At 36.9% G+C, this 25027-nt stretch overlaps 1 protein-coding gene across 1 annotated transcript in view; it reads left to right on the top strand.

Annotated features, from left to right (window-relative positions):
- The window catches only part of man1a1.S (mannosidase, alpha, class 1A, member 1 S homeolog), a 118183-nt gene that overhangs the window by 9154 nt on the left and 84002 nt on the right, over positions 1-25027 (top strand). The window contains exon 2 of the mRNA XM_018265361.2: positions 9997-10093. Within this exon, the coding sequence (XP_018120850.1) occupies positions 9997-10093 (97 nt within the window). The remainder of the gene's footprint in view (positions 1-9996; positions 10094-25027) is intronic.

Below are 25027 nucleotides of genomic sequence, written 5' to 3'. Positions count from 1 at the left end.
TTGTATTACAAATTGTTTTAGTGTTGCTTTTAGAATTCTAATAGAGGAAAAAATGACTGACTCCTTACCAGCTGCTCTACAGCTATCTGATGTTATGGATTGCAGTGCATGCTTTTGTCTGAACTGCTGAAGGGTACAGGCTCCTTTTGCAAAATGTATTTTAGCCTTCATTCCATGAAGTAAAAATACCTGACACTTCTGAATAGATTATTGAACTCTCATGCCATGTAGCCGCAAGATCTGAAATAGTAAGGATATTTGTTGATTGCCACACTGTCAGGATGCTTGCCTAAAGGCTTCATGATAAAAAAAAAAAAAAAAATATTTTTGTAAGCTTTTTATTGGATTTAGAATTATTTGCTTAAAGGGGTGGTTCACCTTCAAACAACTAGTTGTTTTCAGATAGATCACCAGAAATAATGACTTTTTCCAATGACTTTCTATTTTCTATGTGTGAAGGGTTTTCTAATATTGAAGTGTAAAGTGTAATTTTTCACCTTCTGAAGCAGCTCTGGGAGGGGGGGTCACCGACCCTGTAAACTGTTCTAAATGGTTACATTTAGTTGATACATTTCTTATGTTTGTCCCTGCTGAGCAGAATCTCTGGGTTTCATAACAGGCAGCTGTTAGAATTGATAATAGTTGCTAATACTCCAGAGATGCTGCTGAGAAATGTATCAACTAAATGTTGCAAAATTGTAACAGTTTAGAGTCTGTACATGAATTAATGGGCTGCCAGACTCTACCACCAGAGTCACGAACATTAAACTTGAAACTTAGATTTTGGAAAAACAGTAAAATTTAAATAGTGGAACGTAATTGAAAAAAAGTCTTTATTTCTGGGGAACAATCTAAAAACAACTGCATTGAAAAAAGTGTTTGGAAGGTGAACAACCTCTTTAAAATTGCCCTCCCTTGAGGGAGGTAAATATATATTGCTACAATTATAGACTTTGTATACCTTTTACATTTTGCTATATTCCTGACATTTTAGTTTAAAGTTTAGGTTCACCTTTGATTTGTTTAACTTGTAGGGACAGATTTATTAAGGTTCAAATGGTAAATTGAATTTTCGATTTTTTTTTTTTGTTGTTGTCAAAACACATAAATACAAATCTAACTCAAATGTAAATTCGAATGTGAGATTTATTACACCTCACCATGAAAATGGTTCTAATTCGAAAATTCGCCACCTAAAAGCTGCCAAATTCGTTTACAAGTCAAGGCAGAGGTCAGTTGAACTATATGCATATGTTAATTGCCTTCCTGATGTTCAAGTATTTTTTCAGAGGAAAACTTTTGTTTAGAATGCGATTCAAATTTTTCGGGTCGGGACTATTTGATCGAATATTAGACTTTCAAGTTTTTTCATAAAAACCCTCCCATTCGAGTTTTGAATACATTCAAATGTATTTGAGTAAAAATAAATTCACATATTTTTTTTTAATTTATTTTCTTTTTTTCATGACACTTTCCAGCTTTCAAATGGGGGGTCACACCCCATCTAAAAAAATGCTCCACTTTTTATTACACATCTTTCCATTCACGTCCTCTGCTATTCAAATTAAAATCTCATTCAAATCAATGCATGGTTGCTAGGCTTAGTTGAACCCTAACAACCAGATTGCTGAAATTGCAAATTGGAATGCTCTTAAAAAAGCAAAATTTCTTAGAAACCACAAATAATAAAATGAAAAACAACTGAAAATTGTCTTAGAAGGTCACTATATACATCATACTAAATATCATAATTATAAACATCATACTTCATTTAAAGGTGAACAACCCTTTTAATGCTTAACTTCAATTTGCGAAAACATCTAATGCCCCTAAATCACTTTGCATTAACAAGCACGGCATTAGCCTGTTAGTGCACAAATGGGGCAGATTTCAGCACACTTCCAGTTTCTGTACAGAAATCCATGCCATTGCCATTGTGACGTTGCCCCTAGGTTTAGTTGACTATATAATGTAAATGGTGCTTGAAATTTGTTACATCAACTTTATTAGTATGTTGAAATAAAGATCAAATATCTGTTTGTTGCCACGGGGTGTATTTTTTTTCCAAATGATTGCATATTATATAAAAAACAGTGCTAAACTGAATAGTTTATAAGCCAGATGGAGGAGTTTCGTGGTGCACCTGTGTATGCAGAGAATTTGTTATGGAAAGACCCTTGTGGGGATGAATTTTTGAAAGCTTTATGTCATTTATACATGTCATTTATACATGTCAGTTCTACATATATAAATAGCTAACTTTCTTTTAAAACTTAACATTTTTTAGATCAGAGTTGGTATTGAGGACTTTGTTTTGCCACCTCTCTGTTCGTAGGTGAAGCAAAGACCAGAGTAAAGTTTAATTTCCACTTCAGTGTTCTCCCCAGGAAAATGTAAAAACTCCCTGGGGGAGAATACTGCCTTTCCCACACTCGCTTTAAGTAATTGCCACACTGCAAACATGGTGTGAGTTATGGCTAATACATTCTCTTGATAAAAAACATACTTGTACTGAACATACAAGTAACATGTACAAATGAAACAGAAACGCTACACATCCATTCTGATTTTAGAGGAAGGCTTCTATGGCATCACTTATTTGCATTTATGGTTCTTGCAAAATGGTATTAAAAATCAGTCTATCTACTAGGAGGCAATTTCCATATCTGTGGAGAGTCAACCAAGGCAGCCGTGATCCATATATATAAATGTTGATACAAAGATGCATTATATATTGTATCCAATGAGTTACTGTACCTTTGTCCAAGGGAAAATAAATCAAAGAAACTAGATTTTAATTTAAATCGGGTACATTTCATTTTTTGTCTGCAAAATTAAAAAAGTTATTAAAGTTTTTTTTTTGTAATCTCCTCTTTGCAATGATTTCTGACTTTTTGGCCAACAAGGAGTAACTAAAGTTTCACAAATGGCAGCACCAACAATATAATAAAATACAAATATGCATAAAAAGTATACATTGCACATGTGGTACTGAATATTTTGAAAGTAATAGTCAAACAAAAGCATACTTCTCTATAGGTTATACCTATAACCTATCCTTAGGTTAAAAAAAAAATGTAGTTCAACAGGAATTCCAGGAACTAGAAGTTGTCTTCAGAGCAAACTTTTTTTTCCCCCTCACATCTCCCCTTCCCCAATTTGCCATTTGCAGTGTGAAACATCCATCCATTTTCCATGCAGCATAAAAAAGCATTGCTTCTGCACTATTCTGCAAAATGGAGTTCAATCCTTAAAGGGCCTTTATTTATTTTTTTTAATTCAGACTTTTAAAGGGTGGTTCATCTATATGTTAAGAGAGAAGAGAAGCAGGTTTAGAGCACAAATGTCCTGTACTACGTAGGTATAATAAAAATTAAAGGCTATAGAAAGAAGGTGCTTCCTGTATCAGTCATGTCCCATATTCTGCACAAATTCATATATATTATTTCAATATTTTTTTAGTCTGGTTTAATATTTATAAGGCAGTTGAGGTGGCCATTTCTGGCATAATTGCCCCGTGTCTGCAACATTTAGACTGGTGTCTAGGAAGAACCTGCAGACTGTAATTACTTACCCTCCCAGAGTGAGATTTGGAAGCTAGTTCAAAATGCATTACAATGCTAAATATATGACACTTGTGAAAGGCAGAATTGTTTCTACAGAGCAAATCAGATTACATAGACTATAGTGGCACAAAGTGTTACTATAGGAACACAACTTTTTTACATGCTAGTAGTCAACTGTAGTAGTCAACTACAGTAATAGTCAACTACAAAAAAAACTTACAATACAAAATGTATTTTCTTAGGCACAAAAAATGAAGAGGTCACTTTTATAATACAGGAAACTTGTAAATGTATTGAAGTGGTATTGGTGACATATCTAGTGCCACAATCATTATAAACCAGGAGGATGGTCAAAGTAACTGCCCTTGTCTTGGCTTGGCTGACATTGGGACCCCAATGTCCAACTTAACTACACTTACTCACTCTTGTAAATTACTTTGCTACACTATATGTGTAGAGATGTAGTAGAGATGCTCTTATTATTTATGCCAAACTTGCTGTCTGATGCAGTGAAAGAATCTCCTCATCCTGATCTATTTTTTTAAAAGTAGGACTTCAAATTTAAAATAGAAGGAAAGCTACTGAAGCAGTTTGCCAATAGATTAGCCACAATAATGCAAGCTATAACACTATATTTATTCTGCAGAATGCTTTACCATACTTGAGTAAACAGATTTTGAAGTGCTCTCTATTTGTTTAGGATAGCAACTACCATATTGGCTTGGTGTAAAATCACTTCCTGCCTGAGTCTCTCCCTGCTCGCTCATAGCTCTGGGCTCCGATTACAGCAGTGAGGGGAGGAGGGAGGGTGAGAGGAGCAAACTGAGCATGCTCAAGGCCGTGCCCTGGAGGTTTAAGCTGAAAACTGGAAGTCTGATACAGAAGTCCATGTGTACACAATAGAAGGAAAGAAATGTGGTGTTTCTTTTTGACAGGGCCCTTTAACAAGGCTTGATAAAGGGCCCCGTGAGGCCCAAAATGTTGCCATTTTTGTGCAAAAATTATATGGGCCAATAAAAAACACAAAGCACAGCATTTACGTTGTCAGTGTGTAGCGGTCTTATGGATATTGGATATTACATTACAGTATATGACGGTGTATTTTGTAGCTGTATATCATTTTATAATATGCCTGTAATGTTAACTCGTCTATTCATATCTTATCTAACAAGTGCTTACTAAAGCATGAAAATGAAATGAATTTGCATCAGGAGCCAGAAATGAGTGTATATCATATTTTCATTAAAGGAACAGTAACACCAAAAAAATTGTGTTTTAAATGAATGACAATAATATGTACTGTTGTTCTGCACTGTTAAAACTGGCGTGTTTGCTTTAGATACACAACTATAGTTTATATAATCAAGCTACTGTGTAGCAATGGGGGCAGCCATTCAAGCACAGGATACACAGTAGATAACCAATAACTTGAAGAATCGCATTGTATACTACAGAGATTTTCTGTTATCTGCTGTGTATCTTGTGCCTTTTCTCATTTTTACAGCTTGATTGACTGTCCCCATGGCTGCACAGTAGCTTGTTTATATTAACTAGTAGTCTTTCTCAAGCAAACACCAGTGCAGCACAACACCACATTATTTTCACTTTACTTGGAGTTACTGTTCCTTTAAATGTCCATTCACACCGTAGGGACCACTTTTCTCTGCCTAATGAATATTAATGAGGCGGACAGAAGTGGATGCGCTGAAGTCAGTGCTTCCTGTATCTAAAAGAACAGTTTTTGCCTGTGTGCAGCTGCAGTGCCAAGTGCGGTAGAGAGCATCCTGAAAAACATGAAAGCAGGAATTTTGAAGCCATTCTCTGCTCTTTGTAACCACACACAGGTGGAAACTGTTCTATTAAATGCAGATCCAGAAAATCCTGGAGGATCACTTTATGCAGTTCTGGTTGTTTAGGCATTGGCTTAAGCAAATTGTTCATTAGAAGAGTCACCATAGTTCCCCTTTTTCAGTTGTAATCTGGAGATTCATTGGGTTATCTGTAAACCTTGTAGGTTACCCAGGTAATTTAGATAAGAAGGTAAACCGTAATTTGAAACATACTACAGCCATTGTGAATAGTTAAACTTTATGTAAAATAAGTTGATATGGAACAGTAATCTTAAAATGTCACAAAAAATTTATTTTTTGGATTTATGATCACTTTTAATTTAATACCAAATATTTATTTTTAAAAAAGGAAAATTTCACTCTTAAGATGAAACAAACTATTTTCTCTAATGTTCTATCCTAATTAGGTCGTAGTAGTCAAGGGAATCCATATATTCAAACAAGCCTTTGAGGCAAAATTATTTTATTTTTTTCTTTTGGCATTGTCCTATTTTTGAGGGAAAAATCACTTAGCTGCCATTTGGGAATGTCACAGAAACAGTGGAATCGGTGTGTGTGGTTTTTTTTTAAATACATGTCAAATTTCCTTCTACTGTGACTTATATGGGGGTACAGTATTAAGATCTTCATCTGTTTCTAGCATGTACAGTATGTATGTAATTATTTATATAGTGCCACAAATGTACACAATGCTTTGTAAGGTAAACACAAACAGGGGTACAGTTAAAATAAAATTATAGAAAATAAATGTTATGCTTAAGTGTTAGGTGTTGCAATACAGAGTTGGATTGAGGAAGAGCTTACAATCTATTAGAAAGAGAAAACCGAAACAAAAAGGGGTGGCAAACAAGGTTGTTGGTCAAGGGTTTGTTGCAGAGGAAGACTAGTGAAGTTCTTCCTCTTCTAGTTGGTGATTGGAGTAAACATCATGAAAGCTCAAAAGTATGCATTCCACACCGATACCTGCTCAGTGTAGCTTCACATAGGCCAATGCAGTGCCTGTCAATGGAGTTACAAGAAGAAGCACGTCATCTTTCTTCCTCTTGCGATCCACTCCATGTGCCCCTGGCCTTAGATGTTTTATGTAAGAGAACAGTTATCAGCATGGTTAAGCATCCATAAAAACAACTCACATATCAGAAGATAGGGAAATATGCTGCAATGTTGTATGTAATTAAGGTGATCCAAGTCACAACTTTCTGTTCTTTATTTGTATCTATTTTGTAAGAAAAAAAACGTTATTATTAAATTAAGTGCCTACACCTGTCTACAATATTCATAATATTAGATATGTAAGTACAACACATAACTTTCAGGCAGTCGCTAGAAGCATCACCCTATAAATGTCACTTTCAGGATTCTCTAACTATCACAGTTTGCTTTGTCATAGCTCATGCTCTGTTCTCAGTTTGATGTCTGCATTGTTGACCTTGTCCATAGCAGCGACTGGATATGCTGTAAAGTATATGCATTAAAGATACGTTACCAGATAAAAACACAATACTTTTAGTATAATGCAGGCATGTCTGGTTGAAAGCAATCATATTTTTGTTAAGCAATAAGCAATTTTACATGCCAACATGCATAGACAATCATTGTTTTCTTTAACAGTAATATAGTAATAGTATTCGTATTAGACGACTTTTGTCATATAACCCTTTATGTCATATAACCCTTCCATGTCTTACACAGCCTCGAGCACTGGAACTGCTGCTTGTCCTGTGTTCTGAATAAAGATGTTGTGGGTGCAGCTCAAAGCTTACTTATGCATTCTTGTCCTACTGTTTGTGACACTAACCAGTCCCCACAGCCTTTGCTCTGCCTATCAGCTATGCAAAGTTCCTTTGCCACTTCTAATCTTGCAAGTGCTTACTTACATTCCTTTAAACTCTTATGTGACCTGTTTCCCTTCTGCTTTAGTCTTGTTAAAATGGGTCACTGCATAATATTAAAGCAGAAAGAGATTATCATTATTACAAGAATTTATAAGGTTCCTACATAGTCTGCAATGCTGTATTGTAGCATGGTATGAATATCAATCGGATTACATGCAAAACAGGTGGTAAAATGGCCCAGTACGTGAGATGTCATCAAAAAGATTGTGTATTATGATACAGTCATAACAAGGTTTTGGAAACAGACTTCTGCAACTTACAGCATTTTTCCTGCCGTGGTCCATGTGGCATGTCAAAATGAATTTCCTTGCCTACTTCTTGAATGGCAAGTACATTTGCTTATGGCAGGTGCCTGCAATGGCAGGTAGTGATAACTTGGGGATTGTTTTGCATTCCTTCATAGAAATAAAATTCTTAAATTTAAATATTTCCTGTGTGCAGGTGTGTCTTGCCCTTATTTACAAAATTACTGCTTTCAGCAACTGTATATGTGGCTTTTGACTTGAAAGTAAAATTTGTTTCTGCTAAAACAGGATATTCTGGTCCTCCCACACCATATTGTTGCTTTTATTTGCATTGAAACCTCAATATGTGTTACAACCAATTATCTTAATGTATATTCATGGACCTACTTGACCTGTTTTCCTTTTCTAATTGCATTTTCTCTGTCTATATTGACTCTCTCTTTCCAGGTATTTTAATTTTGGCCACTTTGACTTTGCACAGAACTGACCTTTTTTCTGACACATTAAAAAATAAAATCATATTCTTCAGCAAATCAATTTTTTTTTCACACGTCCCTGCCAATGAAGTCGCTGGGCAACTAATCTCTCTTTATGCACCACCTTAAGGTATGAAGATCCAAATTACAGAAGATCTGTTATCCGGAAAACCCCAGGTCCCGAACATTCTGGATAATAGGTCTAATACCGGTACTTTGAACAAGACATTACCCATTTTAAATAACCTTCCAATATACTGTATTTGCATTAAGCAATATACAGGTAGCCATTCTTCTTTAATTCCAACCATGTACTCTACAAAAAATGTCAGTAAGTTTATAGCACAAATATGCATGTTTTACTAACGAGAGATACTATACACAGCATATTTATGTTCTTTTCTGAATTAGTCGGTAGGAGATATACAGTATTTAAATGCTGTTTTGTTCTAGTTTCCCACCACCTGAGACAAGTTAATCTGTACCTAGCAAAACATGTTGCTTCCATGTTATGGTTGCTATGACAGGCCATGCTGCTCTAGTATCCGATGACTTACAAAACAGGTACAAGCCTTTGATGTCATTATAAGCCAAAAGACATGGAATGGAAGAATGACTAGTAAAATGTACACAAGCAAAGGCTGGACAGTATGGAAAAGTTTTCCTACTTTATAGCCATTTTTCCTATGAAATTGTAGCACATTTAATGTAACTGGTGGCTTTCAGGATTATGTTTTATACCGACCAAAATAGTAAAGTGTCCTAAGGTAATGAAAATATTCATAATATAAAAAATTGTGTTTTAAATTAATGACAATAATTTGCACTGTTGTGCTGCACTGGTAAAACTGGTGTGCTTGCTTCAGAAACACAACTATAGTTTATATAAAGAAGCTGCTGTGTAGCCATGGGGACAGCCATTCAAGCACAGAACACATAGTAGAAAACAGATCATTTCTGAAAAACCCCATCTGCTGTGTAGTCTGTGCCTTTGCTCATTTTTCAGCTTTGAATGTCTGCACCCATGGCTACATAGCAGCTTGTTATAAATTATAGTTGTGTTTCTGAAGAAAGCACACCAGTTTTACTTTTTTTCGTGTTACTATTCCTTTAAAGCAGGGATCCCCAACCTTTTTTACCCGTGAGCCACATTCAAATGTAAAAAGAGTTGGGGAGCAACACAAGCCTGAAAAAGTCCCTTGGGTGCCAAATAAGGCATGTGATTGGCTATTTGGTAGCCCATATGTGGACTGGCAGCCTACAGGAGGCTCTACTTGGCACTATACTTAGTTTTTATGCAATTAAAACTTTCTTCCAAGCCTGGAATTCAAAAATAAGCACCTGCTTTGAGGACACTGAGAGCAACATCCAAGGGGATGGAGAGCAACATGTTGCTCACGAGCTACTGGTTGGGGATCACTGCTTTAAAGTAACCAACAATTTGATATCAATGCAGCAAATTATAAAACTTCACCTAAATCGCAATAAACTGTAACTGTTGATTATATAATACTACACATGGGCTGCTTTTGTGTGTAGCAGGCAACTCTTTCTCTTAGATCTCTATAACAGGAAGAAACACACACATTTCTTACATTATTGTGTTAAAAAATATTTGACACCGGAAGTGACAATGGGTAACCGCTCTAAAGCAGCTAGCGTTTACTTTTTAGCTGTTTGAAAGAAAAAATTGTTTGGTTGCTGTGGGTTACCAGAGCTGGGAAAATTTTTCTTCTGCCTATAACACATTTCTTGTGACCCCGCTATTTACTTATAACCCATACAGTAGTAAGGTAGCCATTTAAGCAACTGCATGTGTGTAGAAGTTGTGAAACTTGGTGGAAATACAAGTTGTCATGCTCTTACAAGGAGCAGGTACTAAAGCTTTGTATTTTAGTTTACAACTGTCTCTGAACATGATTTTGGATTACTGATTTTAATCCTGTTTGTTGGTTTTTCAACAGATGATGACATTTTCCTGGGATAATTACAAGCAATATGCATGGGGCATGAATGAACTAAAGCCCATACAGAAACAAGGCCATTCAAGCAATTTGTTTGGTAAGTACTTTATAGTAAAAATAATATAGACAAAAGACCTAACTTTTTACTTACCCCTCGGTGAAGATTCGGGAATCGGAGTTCACGGCAGCCCGATGGTAGGGGTTTTTGTTAATAAGGGATTTGTTTCAAATTCAAAAGAAAGTTAACAATTGTTATTTTGCTTGCAGCACAAAGGGAATGGTTTAAAAAGTGTTAGTCTTTTTACATCTATTCAGGCATTTACTGTTAGAGGCTTTAAAGGAGAACCAAATGAGATCGTAAGAAGTAGGCTAGAAATGTTGTACATTATATTCTGTACCAGCCCAAGGCAACAACACCCCTTTAGCAGGGAAACTCTGTTCCTCCAAAGATGTCCCAGTAGCTCCCCATCTTCTTTTCTGCTGATTCACTGCACATGATCTGTGCTGCTGTCACTTACTGAGCTTAGGGACAGACTTAAAATATACAGTACATATAGAATATAAATGTCACAATATAAGGCTGATATATATATATATATATATATATATATATATATATATATATATATATATATATATATATATATATATATATATATATATATATATATATATATATATATATATATATATATATATAATTCACATTATTAGTATATGGACCAGAACCAGAACTATTGGCATCAGAATTAATAATTGATCCTATTAGTATCTTGATGATTTGCAACAACCGCTAAGCTTAGCTTCTCAACAGCTGCTTAAACTCTGAGCAGTGTGTGACCCTAACAAAATTCAAGATGGCAAACTCCTGTGACAACTTTGAAGCCCTTCAGGCTGGTTCAATAAATTCATTGTATAAAATGACATTTGTAGCCATATTAATTTTTTTGGTTTAGTTTTCCTTTAAAGCTTTATAAATAGATATGTTGACTAGTGCTCTGCACTGGTTCCTTTCAATGTCTTCTATTTGCCTAATTGTATCCTTTATCATATGTTAATGCCAACTAAGGGATCTGTGTGGGATCTTTAATTTATTTTAGCTTCCCCTAGTTGAGCTTGACAAACCCTAGTGTATACAGCAGGGGTCCCCAACCTTTTTATACCTGTGAGCCACATTCAAATGTAAAAAGAGTTGGGGACAGCACAAACATGAAAAAGTCCCTAAATAAGGACTTTGATTGGCTATTTGGTAGTCCCTATGTGGACTGGCAGCATACAGGAGGCTCTACTTGGCACTTTACTTAGTTTCTATGCAATTAAAACTTGTGTTCAAGCTTGGAATTCACAAATAGCACCTGTTTTGAGGACCCTGCGAACAACATCCAAGGGGTTGTTGAGCAACATGTTGCTCACAAACTACTGGTTTGGGATCACTGGTCTGCATGCTGATTCCACTCAGGAGTGCCAAAGCAAGGATCTCTGATTGGGTGACTATCACTGCCTGTGACCAGGGCTTTTAGACAACCCCTGATCTTAATGGTTGCACTCTAGCAGCCTAAATTCTCTACTACCATAGCCTTAAATAGCCTCATTTGTGCAGTTCTTTCTTAGAGATTTATCTTTGAAGCAAGCATTTATGCATTTGAAGCAAGTAATGTAATGCCCTTTTAATATATTTTTTCTGTAGTGAAAGCATCATTGTCTGCTATCTGACATGTTTTTTAACACATAACTTGACAACATGCTATAGTAACTTTTTCATTCATAAGATGATCAAATAGACTCATTAATGAATGAACTGTTCTTGAAGCCTGGGTTCATGTTAGCTATACCTGATCTAGTATTCAGTGGCCCCTTCTGTTAAATTCTATAATGGCTGCATTTAGTTCTAAGGAATTAGCCTGGCCCAGTATATGTCTACATGTTCACAGGCTTAAACCTATGTGAGCCATTTCTGATGCTTATTTTGTTGTTGTTATTATTATTATTATTATGCTTAATGTATATAGCTTTGACCTATTCTACAGTGCTTTTCAAGTTATACAACATTGACATTAACATCTGTCCACTGTAGATTAAGCACACTTTCACATTCTCAAACAAAAGCCATATATCAATAATGAACAGACTGGACCTGGGCAGTAACCAATGGCAAACAGTTAAATATTTGCTTTTAACTAACACACTGAGAATTAAGTATTGCTATGTAAAAATAAAAATGTGTTTTCCCCAGAATATTCTTCCCTTAAAGGACAAGGAAAGTCTAAAATAGAATAAGGTTACAAATGCTGTATTTTGTGTACTAAACATAAAAATTAACTTACTCCACCACAAGTCTAATCAAACAAATGATTTATGCTTTCAAAGTTGGCCACAGGGGGTTGTCATCTTGTAAATTTGTTAAACTTCTTTGCCTGACGCTGACCCTGCACATGCTCAGTGTGGTCTGGGCTGCTTAGGGATCGTCATAAATGATCAAAACAGCACAAGTCAAATAATATCTGACAGAAGCCGAATCAAATATGCAGACTGCACTGGGTCCTGTGTTGTCATGTAATGTGGATTTTATAGGTTTTGCTTAAAGGACATGTAAACTCCCCCATTAAAATGTAATCAGTGAATGGCCTCTTTGAAATCTTTAGATAACTGCCACTCTGGTTGTTAACAGGTTAACAGTAAGGATGTATGATCCCACTCATTCATGCATAATCCCACTCACGCATGCATAATCCCGCTCACTCGTGCATAATCCCACTCACTTGTGCATAATCCTGCTCACTTGTGCATAATCCCACTCATATGCATAATCCCACTCATACATGTATGAGTGAGTGGGATTACATGTATGGGTGAGTGAGATTACATGTATGAGTGGGATTATGCGTATGCGTGAGTGGGATTAGGAGTATGAGTGGGATTATGCATATGAGTGAGAGAGTTTTACAGAAGATACATACAAATTATCAGAAATATAGGCAGTCAAATGCTCTATTGACAGTCTACCAAAAAATACAAAAATGAATGTATATATTAATATGTTGTATAAAAGTCTGTGTATATCTTTATTGTTTGAGAGTCAGTGTGTGTCTGTATGTGTGTCAAGTGTGAGAGAGACTAAACTGCTCTTTGTCCCGGGATATATTTAAACAACTGTGGGATACACCTCCCCCAGCCTACCGATAAGACATTCCATATGTTTCCTGAAACCTAAACCCATTCCAGACTTGAGGAATAATGGAGTATGGGAACGGATGTGTGAATGGCAAGTCCTGAGTGCACAAATGAAACATTTTTACTTAATTAATACTGGAGTATAACATATTTTCCAATACCCAATATTTTACATTACTTATAATGCTATTCTTCAACACATAATCTTAAATGTAATGCCTTGGTAAATCTTCAAAATGCCAGTCCTCAACATATTGGAGGTATACAGGATATTTTATTAAATATTGAAATTTCTTCTTGACTTCTCCAGTACGTAGGAACTGGATAGAAAGGAAATGGAACCTGCAGCTGACTGAAAAAAAAAAACAATGGCTGATTGGTTGCTATGCATTACTGCCCATGGTGGCAAACTTAGTGGCTTTTATAACATATATAAAGATAAGTTCCCCAAGTACCCTAGGGTGTATTAATTTTACTTAAAATGTCAGTTCTACATCCAGAATCGGCTATTGACAACTTGTATTTCCTATGTAAGAATTGTGGTCCTCCTTGCTATTTATGATATCAACATTTATCCCTCCAGCCCCATTTTCTATTAATATACCCCGAGCCCTCTGTAACCTACCTTTGACAAAAATTCTCCTTCTAGCCATCCTCTCCTTGAAAACAACTGCACCATCATCATTGAGGTCCAGCCTATAGCTGGCAAAAAGCTGAAGCCTACACTAACATTTTAGCATCTAATTTGTCTCCCTAATCTTTATTTACCTCCCTAACATTGCACGTGGCACCCTGAATTACCAGAAAGTCTTACCTTGTACTTCGTCCTATCTGAGAAATAATTAACCCTGAGGCAAATCAATCCTGTTGGGTTTATTTAATGCTCTAATGATTTTTTAGTAGATTTAAGATATGGTGATCCAAATTATGGAAAGATCCCACTTCCAGAAAACACCAGGTTCCAAGCATTCTAAATAACTGGCTCCATACCAAAATTTACAACATTATTTTCCAAAAATTCAGACCTGAAATAAAGAAGCTTTAGTGTGGTGTAAAAAGCTGTTAAAACATGCAGCTCATAACATTGTTTTGTACACCTTTACTCAATCAAAATTATACAGCAGTGTAGCAATATACTGCTATGTATACTCCTTAATTCATTAAACAGATTGATAACTTAGGTTTCGCACAGTGGCATTGTTTTGGGAATATTTGATGTATTTTGACAGACTTTTCTTTTAAAACATGGCTTTATAAAAATGTTCCATACTAATGTTGTTGTCACGGTCGGCAACCTAAACCAGAACTAATGCCAAGCTCCCTGGTCTCGGCTCGGCTTCACCAGTAGTGTGACCGCCTTTGGCTTCGGGAGGAGCCCTCAGCGTACTCAGATGCCACCTGGACTTTTCGAGAGGAGCAAGGCGAGAAGTTTTGGCAAGCAAAGGGGCATGACTGTTGTTAAAGTCAGTTAGGCCGAAGGTCGTGGTACAATAACGTAAGACAGATTCGTGGTCAGACAGGCCGGGTCGAGGCAGGCAGATAGCTAGAGTCGTCGGGCAGGCAAGGGTCAAACCGGGTAATCACTCAGATGGGCTGAGGCAGAATCGGAGTCAAATAACAGGCAGAGGTCAAACCAGAACGTCAAACAGGAGGATTAAGCAGAGTCAAGGTCGGTTTCAGGCAAGGGTCAGGTTCCAGAGATCAGAATAGTCGAACAGGCAGGCAAGGGTCAAAACAGATAATCAGGATCAGATTCAAACAGAATAGCAACAGCTAATAGAACCAGGAACAAATCCTATCACGGGCAATGACAAACAGTGGGAAGGAATGCCCCTTTAATACTTTTGAATTTGGCGCCTTTGCACGCTGACGTCATTACGTCAGCGCGCATGCGCCTTTAAATCCAGAAGTGCGCATGCACGCGCGCACTAGGAGAGAGCCGGCACAGGAAGAAGAACAGCGCGGCGGGCGTCCCCGCCGTCCCCCCACTGGACCACCAGGGTGAGACTTCATTACAGTTGTATTCTTACAGGAACGGTAACACCAAAAAATAAATTTATGAAAATATAATGTCCTGTTGCCCTGTGCTGAACTGGTGTGTTTGCTTCAGAAACTCTACTATAGTTTATATAACAAGCAGCTGTGTAGCCATGGGGGCAGCTGAAAAAAGCTGAAAGAGGAGAAAAGGCACAGGATACACAGCAAATAACAGATTAGCTCTGTTGTATACAATGGGATTCATAAAACGTATCTTGTCTACTGTGTGCCCTGTGCTTGAATGGCTGCCCCTATGAAGACACAGCAGCTTGTTATATAAACTATAGTAGAGTTTTTCAACCAAACACACCAGTATTACCAGTGCAGGGCAACAGTACATTATATTGTCATTCCCTTTAAACCTTCATATTTTTTTGGTGTTACTGGTCCTTTAATGTTAGTGAAACTTTTAGAGCTTTACTTATCACCTGTTTTTTTTTTTTTTGATATTGTCATTATGTTAAGTAGGGCAAAGTATAGAGTGCAAAGCCTGGTTTTCTTTTGGCAGAAATTTATAATTCTTGTTTTTGTCCTAAATTAAATGCACAGGTTGTCACATTGGCATGAAGACAATTACCATGGAAGATGTTGCTAGCCTTATAAACATTCACATCTTTTATTGGGTACTTCATCTGCAATAACTTAGCCAAGTTAATTTTCTTTTGCTACATGTTTTAGAAAAATCAGTTGGTCGAAGACATGGTTCTTTTATGTCTGGCATATACAGGCAAATACTGGAAAATATGGATGCTTAAAATGGTATTTCTTAAATAGGGAGGTAAAAACTGTAGAAACATATAGCTGCTCTCAAAGGATTTTGTTTTAAGGGTATTATCACCCAAGGTTATTTACTTTAAAAGGATTGTGTCTTGATTTTTATGGTGGTGTTTTTATTTGTAAATTACACTGTTTACACTGTAAATAATAAATCATTCACTGTACCATGTAAAATGTAATTCCTAACCACACAAGTGTAGGTCATTTTGCCTGGTCATGTGCTTACATAAAGAGCTAGCACTTTGGGATGAAAATGCTTTCAGGCAGGCTATTGTTTCTCCTACTCCGTGTAACTTAAGGAGTTGCAGTGAGGCATGGATTTTTACTAATGGGTGCTGTTCTTTTACATACCAGGGCGCTGTTATTCTGGTTACCTTCCCATTGTTCTGCTGATGGGCTGCTCGGGTGGGGGGATATCACTCCAACTTGCAGGGCAGCAGTAGAGAGACTAAAGTTTATCAGAGTACAAGTCACATGATTGGGGGCACCTGGGAAACTGACAATTTGAAATCTGACAAAACATGTCAGATTTCAAAATGAAATATAAAAAAATCTGCTTGCTCTCTTGAAAAACTGATTTCAGTGCAGAAGTCTGCTTGAGTAGCACTATTAACTGATGCATTTGGAAATAAAAAAGTGTTTTCCTATGATGTTTCCCTTTAAGAATCCAGCTATGAACCATTCCATTTATCAACACTCTTTGTAATGTTTTCTTCAATCAGTTTTTTATCCAAGCACAAATTTGTATGTGTAAGCCTTATATCCTTTAAATGAAAGCTAAAATATTACATGACTAGAAATGCTGTATTTTATATGCTAAACAGCCCAGATATTCAACAACCCTGTAACAGTAAGGACGCATGTCTTTAAAAATTGATCACAGTGTTTGCTGGAAAGCGAAATTGTTTAAGCAAGCAGTTTAAACTGGTCTGAACCCAAATGTTTATGTACTTGATGACTTTACAATACATGACATGAGTGTCTTAGACTGTAATTGTATTACATTTAGAGTTTCTTGTATAGAAAACCAATTTTAAAAAGTTGTCCTCAACAGGGTTCCCTCTTCTGATCTTGACATTGCATATTCGGGGAGGCCCATTTTTCAAAATCCGAATTTCTCATTCTTTTCTGAAAACTACTCCAACCAAAATCACACAGTTTGTTTCCCCTTTTTTTATCAATACATTTCCAATAAATTTCCTGTGCAGGAAAAAAACCTGAAAAATTTGTGAAAAATCTGGTTCGTGTAGACTTTTTTTCAGATTTTTGCCCGAAAAACACAAAATCTTCGGATTATTGCACAAAACCAAGTGCAGATCAAGGTATCTTCGGGACTTCTCCCACTGACGTATATGCAACCTCAGCAGTTCTGAGATGCCGGATTTTCGGATTCAGACTTTTTCCTTCCTCTGGGTGTAATAAATCCCAAAAAATTTGAGTTCGTTTTTGTGTCATAGAAGCAGATGCTATATGTGTGGTTAATAATCCGTTCTTATATATAATGTGCTGGTTTCTACCAAGCAATGTGAATAATTGTTAATCAGCCTTGACTTTTACATTGTATACAGTATATTCTGTACAATTTGAGTCAGACTCTACGTTGAGGTAACTTTCCTCAACCCAGAGAGTGTGCTGTAAATCAGTAGAAAAGAAGACAGGAAGCATCTGAGGACATCTTCTGAGGTGCAAATCCTAGCTGCTTAAAGGGCTCTGGTGTCCCTGGGCTGCTACAAAAGTTTAAAACACAAAAGAGACAATTTGTCAACATTAGTGGCCAAGCCATTAGTGGAATAATGTGCTTTGTGTACTTATTGTCCAGCTGCAAAATCTACCCCAATTTTGATAAATGTGCTACAAAGTATGCATTTCAATCCTGATTATATACGTATTGGTGTTTTCTAGAGGTAGTTCTGCTTTTCCATGACACAGTGGGTGAGAAAAGCAAAGGCTTTGTATTTAATGGCTAGAGAGTGCCTTGAGATATACGCAAGGACCACTTGGCCTGATTATTCATCACTGGCATTATTCACAGAACCCCAATATTTAAAACCACTACTTGGAATTCTCATCGTACATCCTCCAAGCAACAAAACTATTATGATTTAAAGGAGGCTGCTTAATCAAAAATAAATAAACAAGCAAACCAGGTGGCAGTTGTAGATATTGCATTCTAAGAGACATCTTTAGTCTTTTAGCAAATAATTGTTCTGTGTCTGCAAAATATAATTTAGGGCCATTCAGAAAGTACCCCAGCCTCTCTTCTAAATTAAGCTAATGATGTTCAGGGAAAACAACCTCCTTGATTTTGTTATTCGAAAGTGGTTCTTTGTTGTGTGTCCTTTTCTAAGTAAACCGTATCACTGTGCACATTGAACCTGCACACAGAGCACTAAAATTCAAGACCGCAAAATATAAACACAAAAGCCAATTCCATGTATTTGTGTTTGTATGTATCCCATTATTATATTGTATCTTTGTTTGTAAATTTCCTATTATGTTTACATTTTGTTGTTGTAAATTATTGAGTAAGATTGTCACATTATAACTTATAAACTTTCTCTGCTTTGAGAATTTTATCTATTGCAACATTGAACTCAAACAAGAACCGTATTAGCAGCATGACGTTTCCAAAGCTATTGAGATATTGCAACTTTCCTACCATTTTGGAGCTTTAGATTTCTCACAGAATTATTTAGCTTTAGGTGTGTTCTTTATTTCAGAAATGACTGCAAAGCTTGAGACAAATGAACTCTTGCTTAAAATATCTTGGTAAAGAGGTTGTTGCTGCCAGAAGGGGGTCACAACTAAAAGCCAGGGCTAATTATTTTTTTGTCTGAAACAATTATTCATACTGAGGTTTTCAAGGCTGAGTGCCTTACTGGGGAGCTAAAATAGTTTACTATTGTGTGCTGTACTTTTACTTGCACTTCATGAAATTGCTGGTTTTGCCTGGGATGGTTTAGGAAGTGTAATACAACATGCAATATGTTAACCCAGTAAAGCAAGTTGAACTGCAGTTGTATACCTCCCAACTGTCCATTTTCTGCGGGACAGTCCCGATTTTGACAGCTGAGCCTGCAGTCTGGGGTTTCTTACTGAAATGTCCAGACTTTCTCTTTGATCTCTTGCACTAACACCAGAAAAACATAAAGTTTATGAAACTTAATAAAAATAAGAGGTTTTCTTTGGCAGAGAGCCCAGAACAGCCAGCAGCTGCACTTGGATACTTTTGTAACATTTTAAGATTAGCAAAGAAATAATTGTAACTATTTAAGATAAGCAAGTCTCTTGGGAGAACTAAGACTATCAGTTTAAAGGGCAATTCTCTTTCATTAGCAAAACTTATAACATATAAAACATTGCACTAAAACTCCCAGAAATGTATTAAAACTTTCATAACCTGCCAAATTTTGTAAAACTGACATGGTAATTAGGGGGTGTGGCCATAAAATGGCACACACAGCGTGGCACAAATTTTTATCCCTCTTTTTGTTTTTCAGATGTTCGGAGTTGACAGAGCTTGTCTTTTTTGCAAGTTATTCATTACTAAACCGTTGCGGTTGATAGCCCCTACAACCAAGACAAGTGGCATGACTAGTAATCCACTGTTTAGTTTAGTGGCACTTTTGCTATCTTTTTTTTTTTTTTTTTTTTTTTTAGACATGTCTTTTTGCAAGTTATACATTACTAAACAGCATGTCTGTTTAAGTTTAATATGTCCAGTTGATTTCAAGAGATGGTATGGCACACCTAACCATAGGAGGTCAGGGCCGCCATTAGAAACCCACCCTGGCCCCCAAGCCCCACCCCAGATCCCGCCCACTCTACATCGCAGTTAAAGGAGAAGGAAAGCTATGGAGACATTTTATTGCCAATAGATTAGCTGCAATAGTGTAAACTAGAATTATATATTTATTCTGCAGAATGCTTTACCATACCTGAGTAAAAAGCTATAGATGTTCTGTTTGTTTAGGATAGCAGCTGCCATATTAGCTTGGTGTGACATCACTCCCTGCCTCTCGAGTCTCTCCCTGCTCACTCTTAGCTCTGGGCTCGGATTACAGCAGAGAAGAGGGAGAGGAGCAAACTGAGCATGCTCACACCCAGGGCAAGGAGGTTTGATCTGAAAACAGGAAGTCTGATACAGAAGCCCATGAGTACACAATAGAAGGAAAGAAATGCAGTGTTTATTTTGACTCAGAACTCAGAGCAGCATTATTTTGAGGGTTTACTGGTGTATTTAGGTGGACCTTTCTGATGAGGCTTACTTAGTTTTAACCTTTCCTTCTCCTTTAAAAGACCACACAGACATCAGCGCTACAAAAGGTAACCCCCTCCACACACGTTATAAAAAGCTATTGGTGACCAGGGTCGCCCTATAAGTTAAAAAAAAAAAAAAACACTGGCGCCAGGGCCCCCGTTACAAGTTAACAAAATAATTTGTGCCCCAAAGAATATTTTTTTTAAAAAAACCATTGGTGGCCAGGGGGTTAAAAAAAACACACACATTGGTGTTCAGAAATTGAACTCGTGGATTCAGGACTTCGCCTCCTTTCTTGACTTTAGGTCTTTTCGCCGCTTTGGCTTCCGCTGTTTTTGTGACTTCGGGTCTTTTCGCCGATTCGGAAACTTCAGCTTTTTTGCGGCTTTGGGTCATTTCGCTGCTTCAGGACTTTGGCTGTTCAGCTTTTTGACACTTCCGCATTTGAGACTTCAGCTTTTCAGCACTTCCTCATTCGGGACTTCGGAAGGAGGCGGCACGGCATCGGTGCTTTCAAAAGTTCAGAACTGCCTGGCCCCCCTTCAGGCCCGGGCCCTGTAGACTTGTACCCCCTATGCCCCCCTGATGGCGGCCCTGTAGGAGGCTGTGGATTTCTGTCAGATTTACCACATTTGCTGAATTGAATAAATCCTGTAATTAAGCATTCAAAGCTTAGAGCAGATCACAGGGGAAACCTGTACAGAGCTGTCGGCTATGGACTACCCTTTCTGGTGTGTTTCTCTGGGCCCATGCACAGTCTGCAAGGTATATGTATGTGACTTAATTTTCCTTAAAGTGATACTGACACAAAAAAACTACTTTTTAAAATATGAATGGACGTTAAAAGTTACCTATAGGTCATGTTGATCGTTTTTTGCTGAGAGGTTTGTTTTTGTAAGTAAATATAAGTTGAAGTTTCTAAACCTGACTGTTTTGCCAACCTGACTGTCCCATCTCAGCCTGTCAGTTAAAGTTTCTAATGCTAACGGATTCCTGCTGCACAAATATGGCTACCCTCCAATAAGCAATCACAGGGAGCCAGACAAGTAATGTGAAAGCATTCGGCAAATACTTTATGGCAAAATTATAAGAAGCATGCAAAGTCAATTTTATGGTAGATGTAAAAAGGTTAATTTTTTGGTGTCAGTATCTCTTTAACTGTTTATAGTTTCTGGTAATTTTACCGTGGTTGATTTTCAACAAGTGAGAGACTGTTGTGTATCTTTCCTTAAAGGTTAGTTACATTAAAACCTTTTTTCCTCATGGGGTAGTAATTTGTATACTGTTTAGAGCAGAGTCTGTTCACCATTCCCCTTTTGTAACATACACACTGAGGACAGTATTTATTCATCAAATTTTGTTGGTTCGACTTTATCTCACTTACAAATCTCATCATTGTGGGATCCTACGAAATCTAACCTCTACTGTTTTAATGTCAGCCCTATTAGATAAAGTAGATATTATGCTTTGTGTTTATGAATCTATATGTGACAGTCAACATATTTTATTGAGTGAAACAAAAAAGTCTTTCAGACATGATCAGATTTATCTTGTCAGATGCAAACGCAGCATGGGGGATGGATTCGATTTTGCAGCATCCCACAAAATCTAAAGGTCTACCTTACAAAATCTCCTGTGTATTTTAGCCTTCATAGTTTAGTGATTTTTATTTTTTTATACCGTAGAAACAGTTTTCATTTAATCATTTTTACTACCAATTTCTGCTGATAACTGAATGAAGTCTAAATGGCTAATTAAAGATTCCTAAGCTGTGATAGAATCTAAAAAGGATTGTCTGTGATATCTACTACAAATATTTCATAGAAGTTTAGAAACAGCAGCATTATGACGAGAATCTAATCTATAGAATATCAAAACTACAGATCTTTAAAAATGAATCTGCCTAGAAATGCTTCACACACATACAGTTTCGTAAAAGTTTTCAAAAGACTGTTTATCTTTTGTAAGCAAGTGTGCTATTACCAACAATAATAAGTGTTGCTCACTGGTATAGGTTATCATAAACCATAAATATACCTTTTTTCACATCATCCTCTGGCTTAAGATAAGCATGTGGTGAACCTTAAAGGGGTTGTTCACCTTCAATGTACAAATCTTATGACAATGACTGACAATGCTCTCAATGTGTTAGAAAAAACATTTTCCATAACAAAAAGTAAAAATGCCATTGTAAAAGCTAATTTTTATACCTATTAACTCAGTCCTTCTCCTGTCTCTCTGACCAGTTTTCTGAAGTGATGGGAGTGGCCTATTTTGAACCTGACACACCAAGAACTTCCTATATGATGACATCATCATGCCCAGGCTTTGCCCTTACTTGTTTCCTATTGGATGTTGATACTGCCCTCCTCCTAGTAATTTATTGGGTGCTTGTGAACTATAACCAGTCACATAATTTGAGTGGTCATTGGTTGATTACTCAATTGTAATGGCAGAGGTTAACAGACGCAGCATATAAACAAAGCTGCCTTGCAACAATCACACAGCCATGCAGACAAATACTGCAGAAAAGGAAGGAGCAACATTGTTTGGCAACCTTTGGCAATAAGCATAATGTCAGTTATTTACAAAATTGCAACAAAACCAGCACTGACTTGCTTAGAAACGTATGTAACTTACACATCTAGCAGGGACAGTAGGGTTGCTGCCTCACCCTTTTAAAACCAAACACATATGAAATCCACAGCCTGCATGGCTAATTATCAACTCATTTAGATGCTGCAGACTGAACTGATTTCTGTGCAGCCATGTATCATGCATCTAAATGAATTGCTAATTAGCCATGCAGGCTGTGGATTTCATATGTGTTTGGTTTTAAAAGGGTGTGGTGGCAACCCTAAGTGACAGGCAGAGCAGTGATGAGGGCAGGTAGGTTTTTTGAACATTTTGTGCGCTCTCCCGGGGGGGGGGGGGCGGTAATTTACCTAGGAAAACGATACCTTTTTTAAGTGTTTAAGTGTTCCACTTCTGGAACAAGATTTAGAGCTCTAAATACCAAAAAATTAAAAAGTTATATTTTTCATGATATAGGGGTCTATACCAGAAAAATATTTTACCTTTTTTATGAGGTAAATACACAAAATAATACGTGGACGCCCCCCCCCCCTAAAAAATAATATATTTCTGGAAAGTACAAGTGTCATCTCCCATAGTAGCCATTATAATCCAATAATCCAAATTTTTAAAAATGATTTCTTTTTTCTGTGTAATAATAAAACAGTAGCTTGTACTTGATCCCAACTAAGATATAATTAATCCTTATTGGAAGCAAAACCAGCCTATTGGGTTTATTTAATGTTTACATGATTTTCTAGTAGACTTAAGGGATGAAGATCCAAATTATGGAAAGATCCATTATCCAGAAAACTCCAGGTCCCAAGCACAGTTGAAGTCTCTGCAGCACACAGCCCACACTCCCCCTCCCTCTCACAAACTTGTAACAGTTTCTCTTCAGTACCTGAATGCTGCTCAAATTCCCCAGCACAGGAAGCAGTGGCAGATTGACAGCAGACATAGCCAATAGGAGTTGTTGGCTTCCAGTACAATGTGTGATGTCATATAAGGAAGAGGAAGTGAACACTGTAGTGTTTTTGGGGGTCAGTGACCCCCTCCCAGCACAGGGTCTGTGTGGAACTGAAGGATTAGTACAGGGACACTTCTGAGGTGAATATCTCTTGAACTGTACTTTTTCTGTTAACTATTTCTATGGAAAAGTTTGTTCTATTCATGTGAACTGTTAGACTTGTCAATTTGTTACAAAGGTGAACAACCCCTTTAAAGGGAGGGGTTGTTCACCTTCCAAACACCTTCCTTCAATTCAGTTGTTTTTGGAATGTTCACTACAAATAGACTTTTTTGAATTGCTTTAAATTTTATTTTTTTACCATGTTTCTAAGATTGAAGTTTAATGTTCCTGTTTCTGGTGTTGTCTATCAGATTAGTAATCTAGGAGGAGATTCTGAACTGAATTTGCTACATTAGACCATACATTTCAATTCATTTTCGAACTAGTCGTAGGCTGTTTTAAACCTAACTGCTGATTGCTATGAGCAACTGCAATTTGCAAATGAGGCCTAATGTGTCTTGTCATTTAGAGTTCTTTTGTAAGAAAGGGTGAAAAGCTTGGTTATCTATAGCAACCAATTATAGGGTATGATTTACTGGTCACTTTTAAAAGCAAACATCTCGTTGATTGCTCAGGGTTACTGCATCTGGGCAAACTGTGTCAGTGTGTTTTTATTGTTGGGGCTCTTTTCTCTCTCAAGTATACATTCTCTTCAAATAAACATTTTTTGTGTGTCTTCTGTGCCTCCATCTTGGCTTATAATGCATTTATAAAGGATGTTGGTGGCAGCTGTTGGGTTGGATTAACTTCTTTCTAGGCACTGCTTATTACATTCTTAGGGCAGTGGCACATGACATGACATAAATAGCAAAGACAGTTGCCTAACCTGCAATTGCATCAGCAAGGTTGTGGTGATTATCATTTTACAGGGCAACCCTTTTGAAATAAAAAACAACAAAGTGGTATAAAGGTGATACCTTTATTGGTTAACTAAGATAATCATAGCAAGCTTTCAGAACATTTTAGTTCCTTTCAAGCTGATTATAAAGAAGCTGTGATGTGCTTATAGGTCAAGTGGCCAACACAAAGCAGAATATCAATCTGTTTGTAGGTGTTCGTCATTTACCTGCAAGAGACAAGCAGATAAGGTACAAGATAATGTGGGTCAAAGAGGCTGAATATAAATTAGGGCTGAATTA

The sequence above is a fragment of the Xenopus laevis genome, chromosome 5S (genome assembly GCF_017654675.1).
Source record: "Xenopus laevis strain J_2021 chromosome 5S, Xenopus_laevis_v10.1, whole genome shotgun sequence".
NCBI lineage: Eukaryota > Metazoa > Chordata > Amphibia > Anura > Pipidae > Xenopus > Xenopus laevis.
This window is presented reverse-complemented; position numbering and strand designations above follow the sequence as displayed.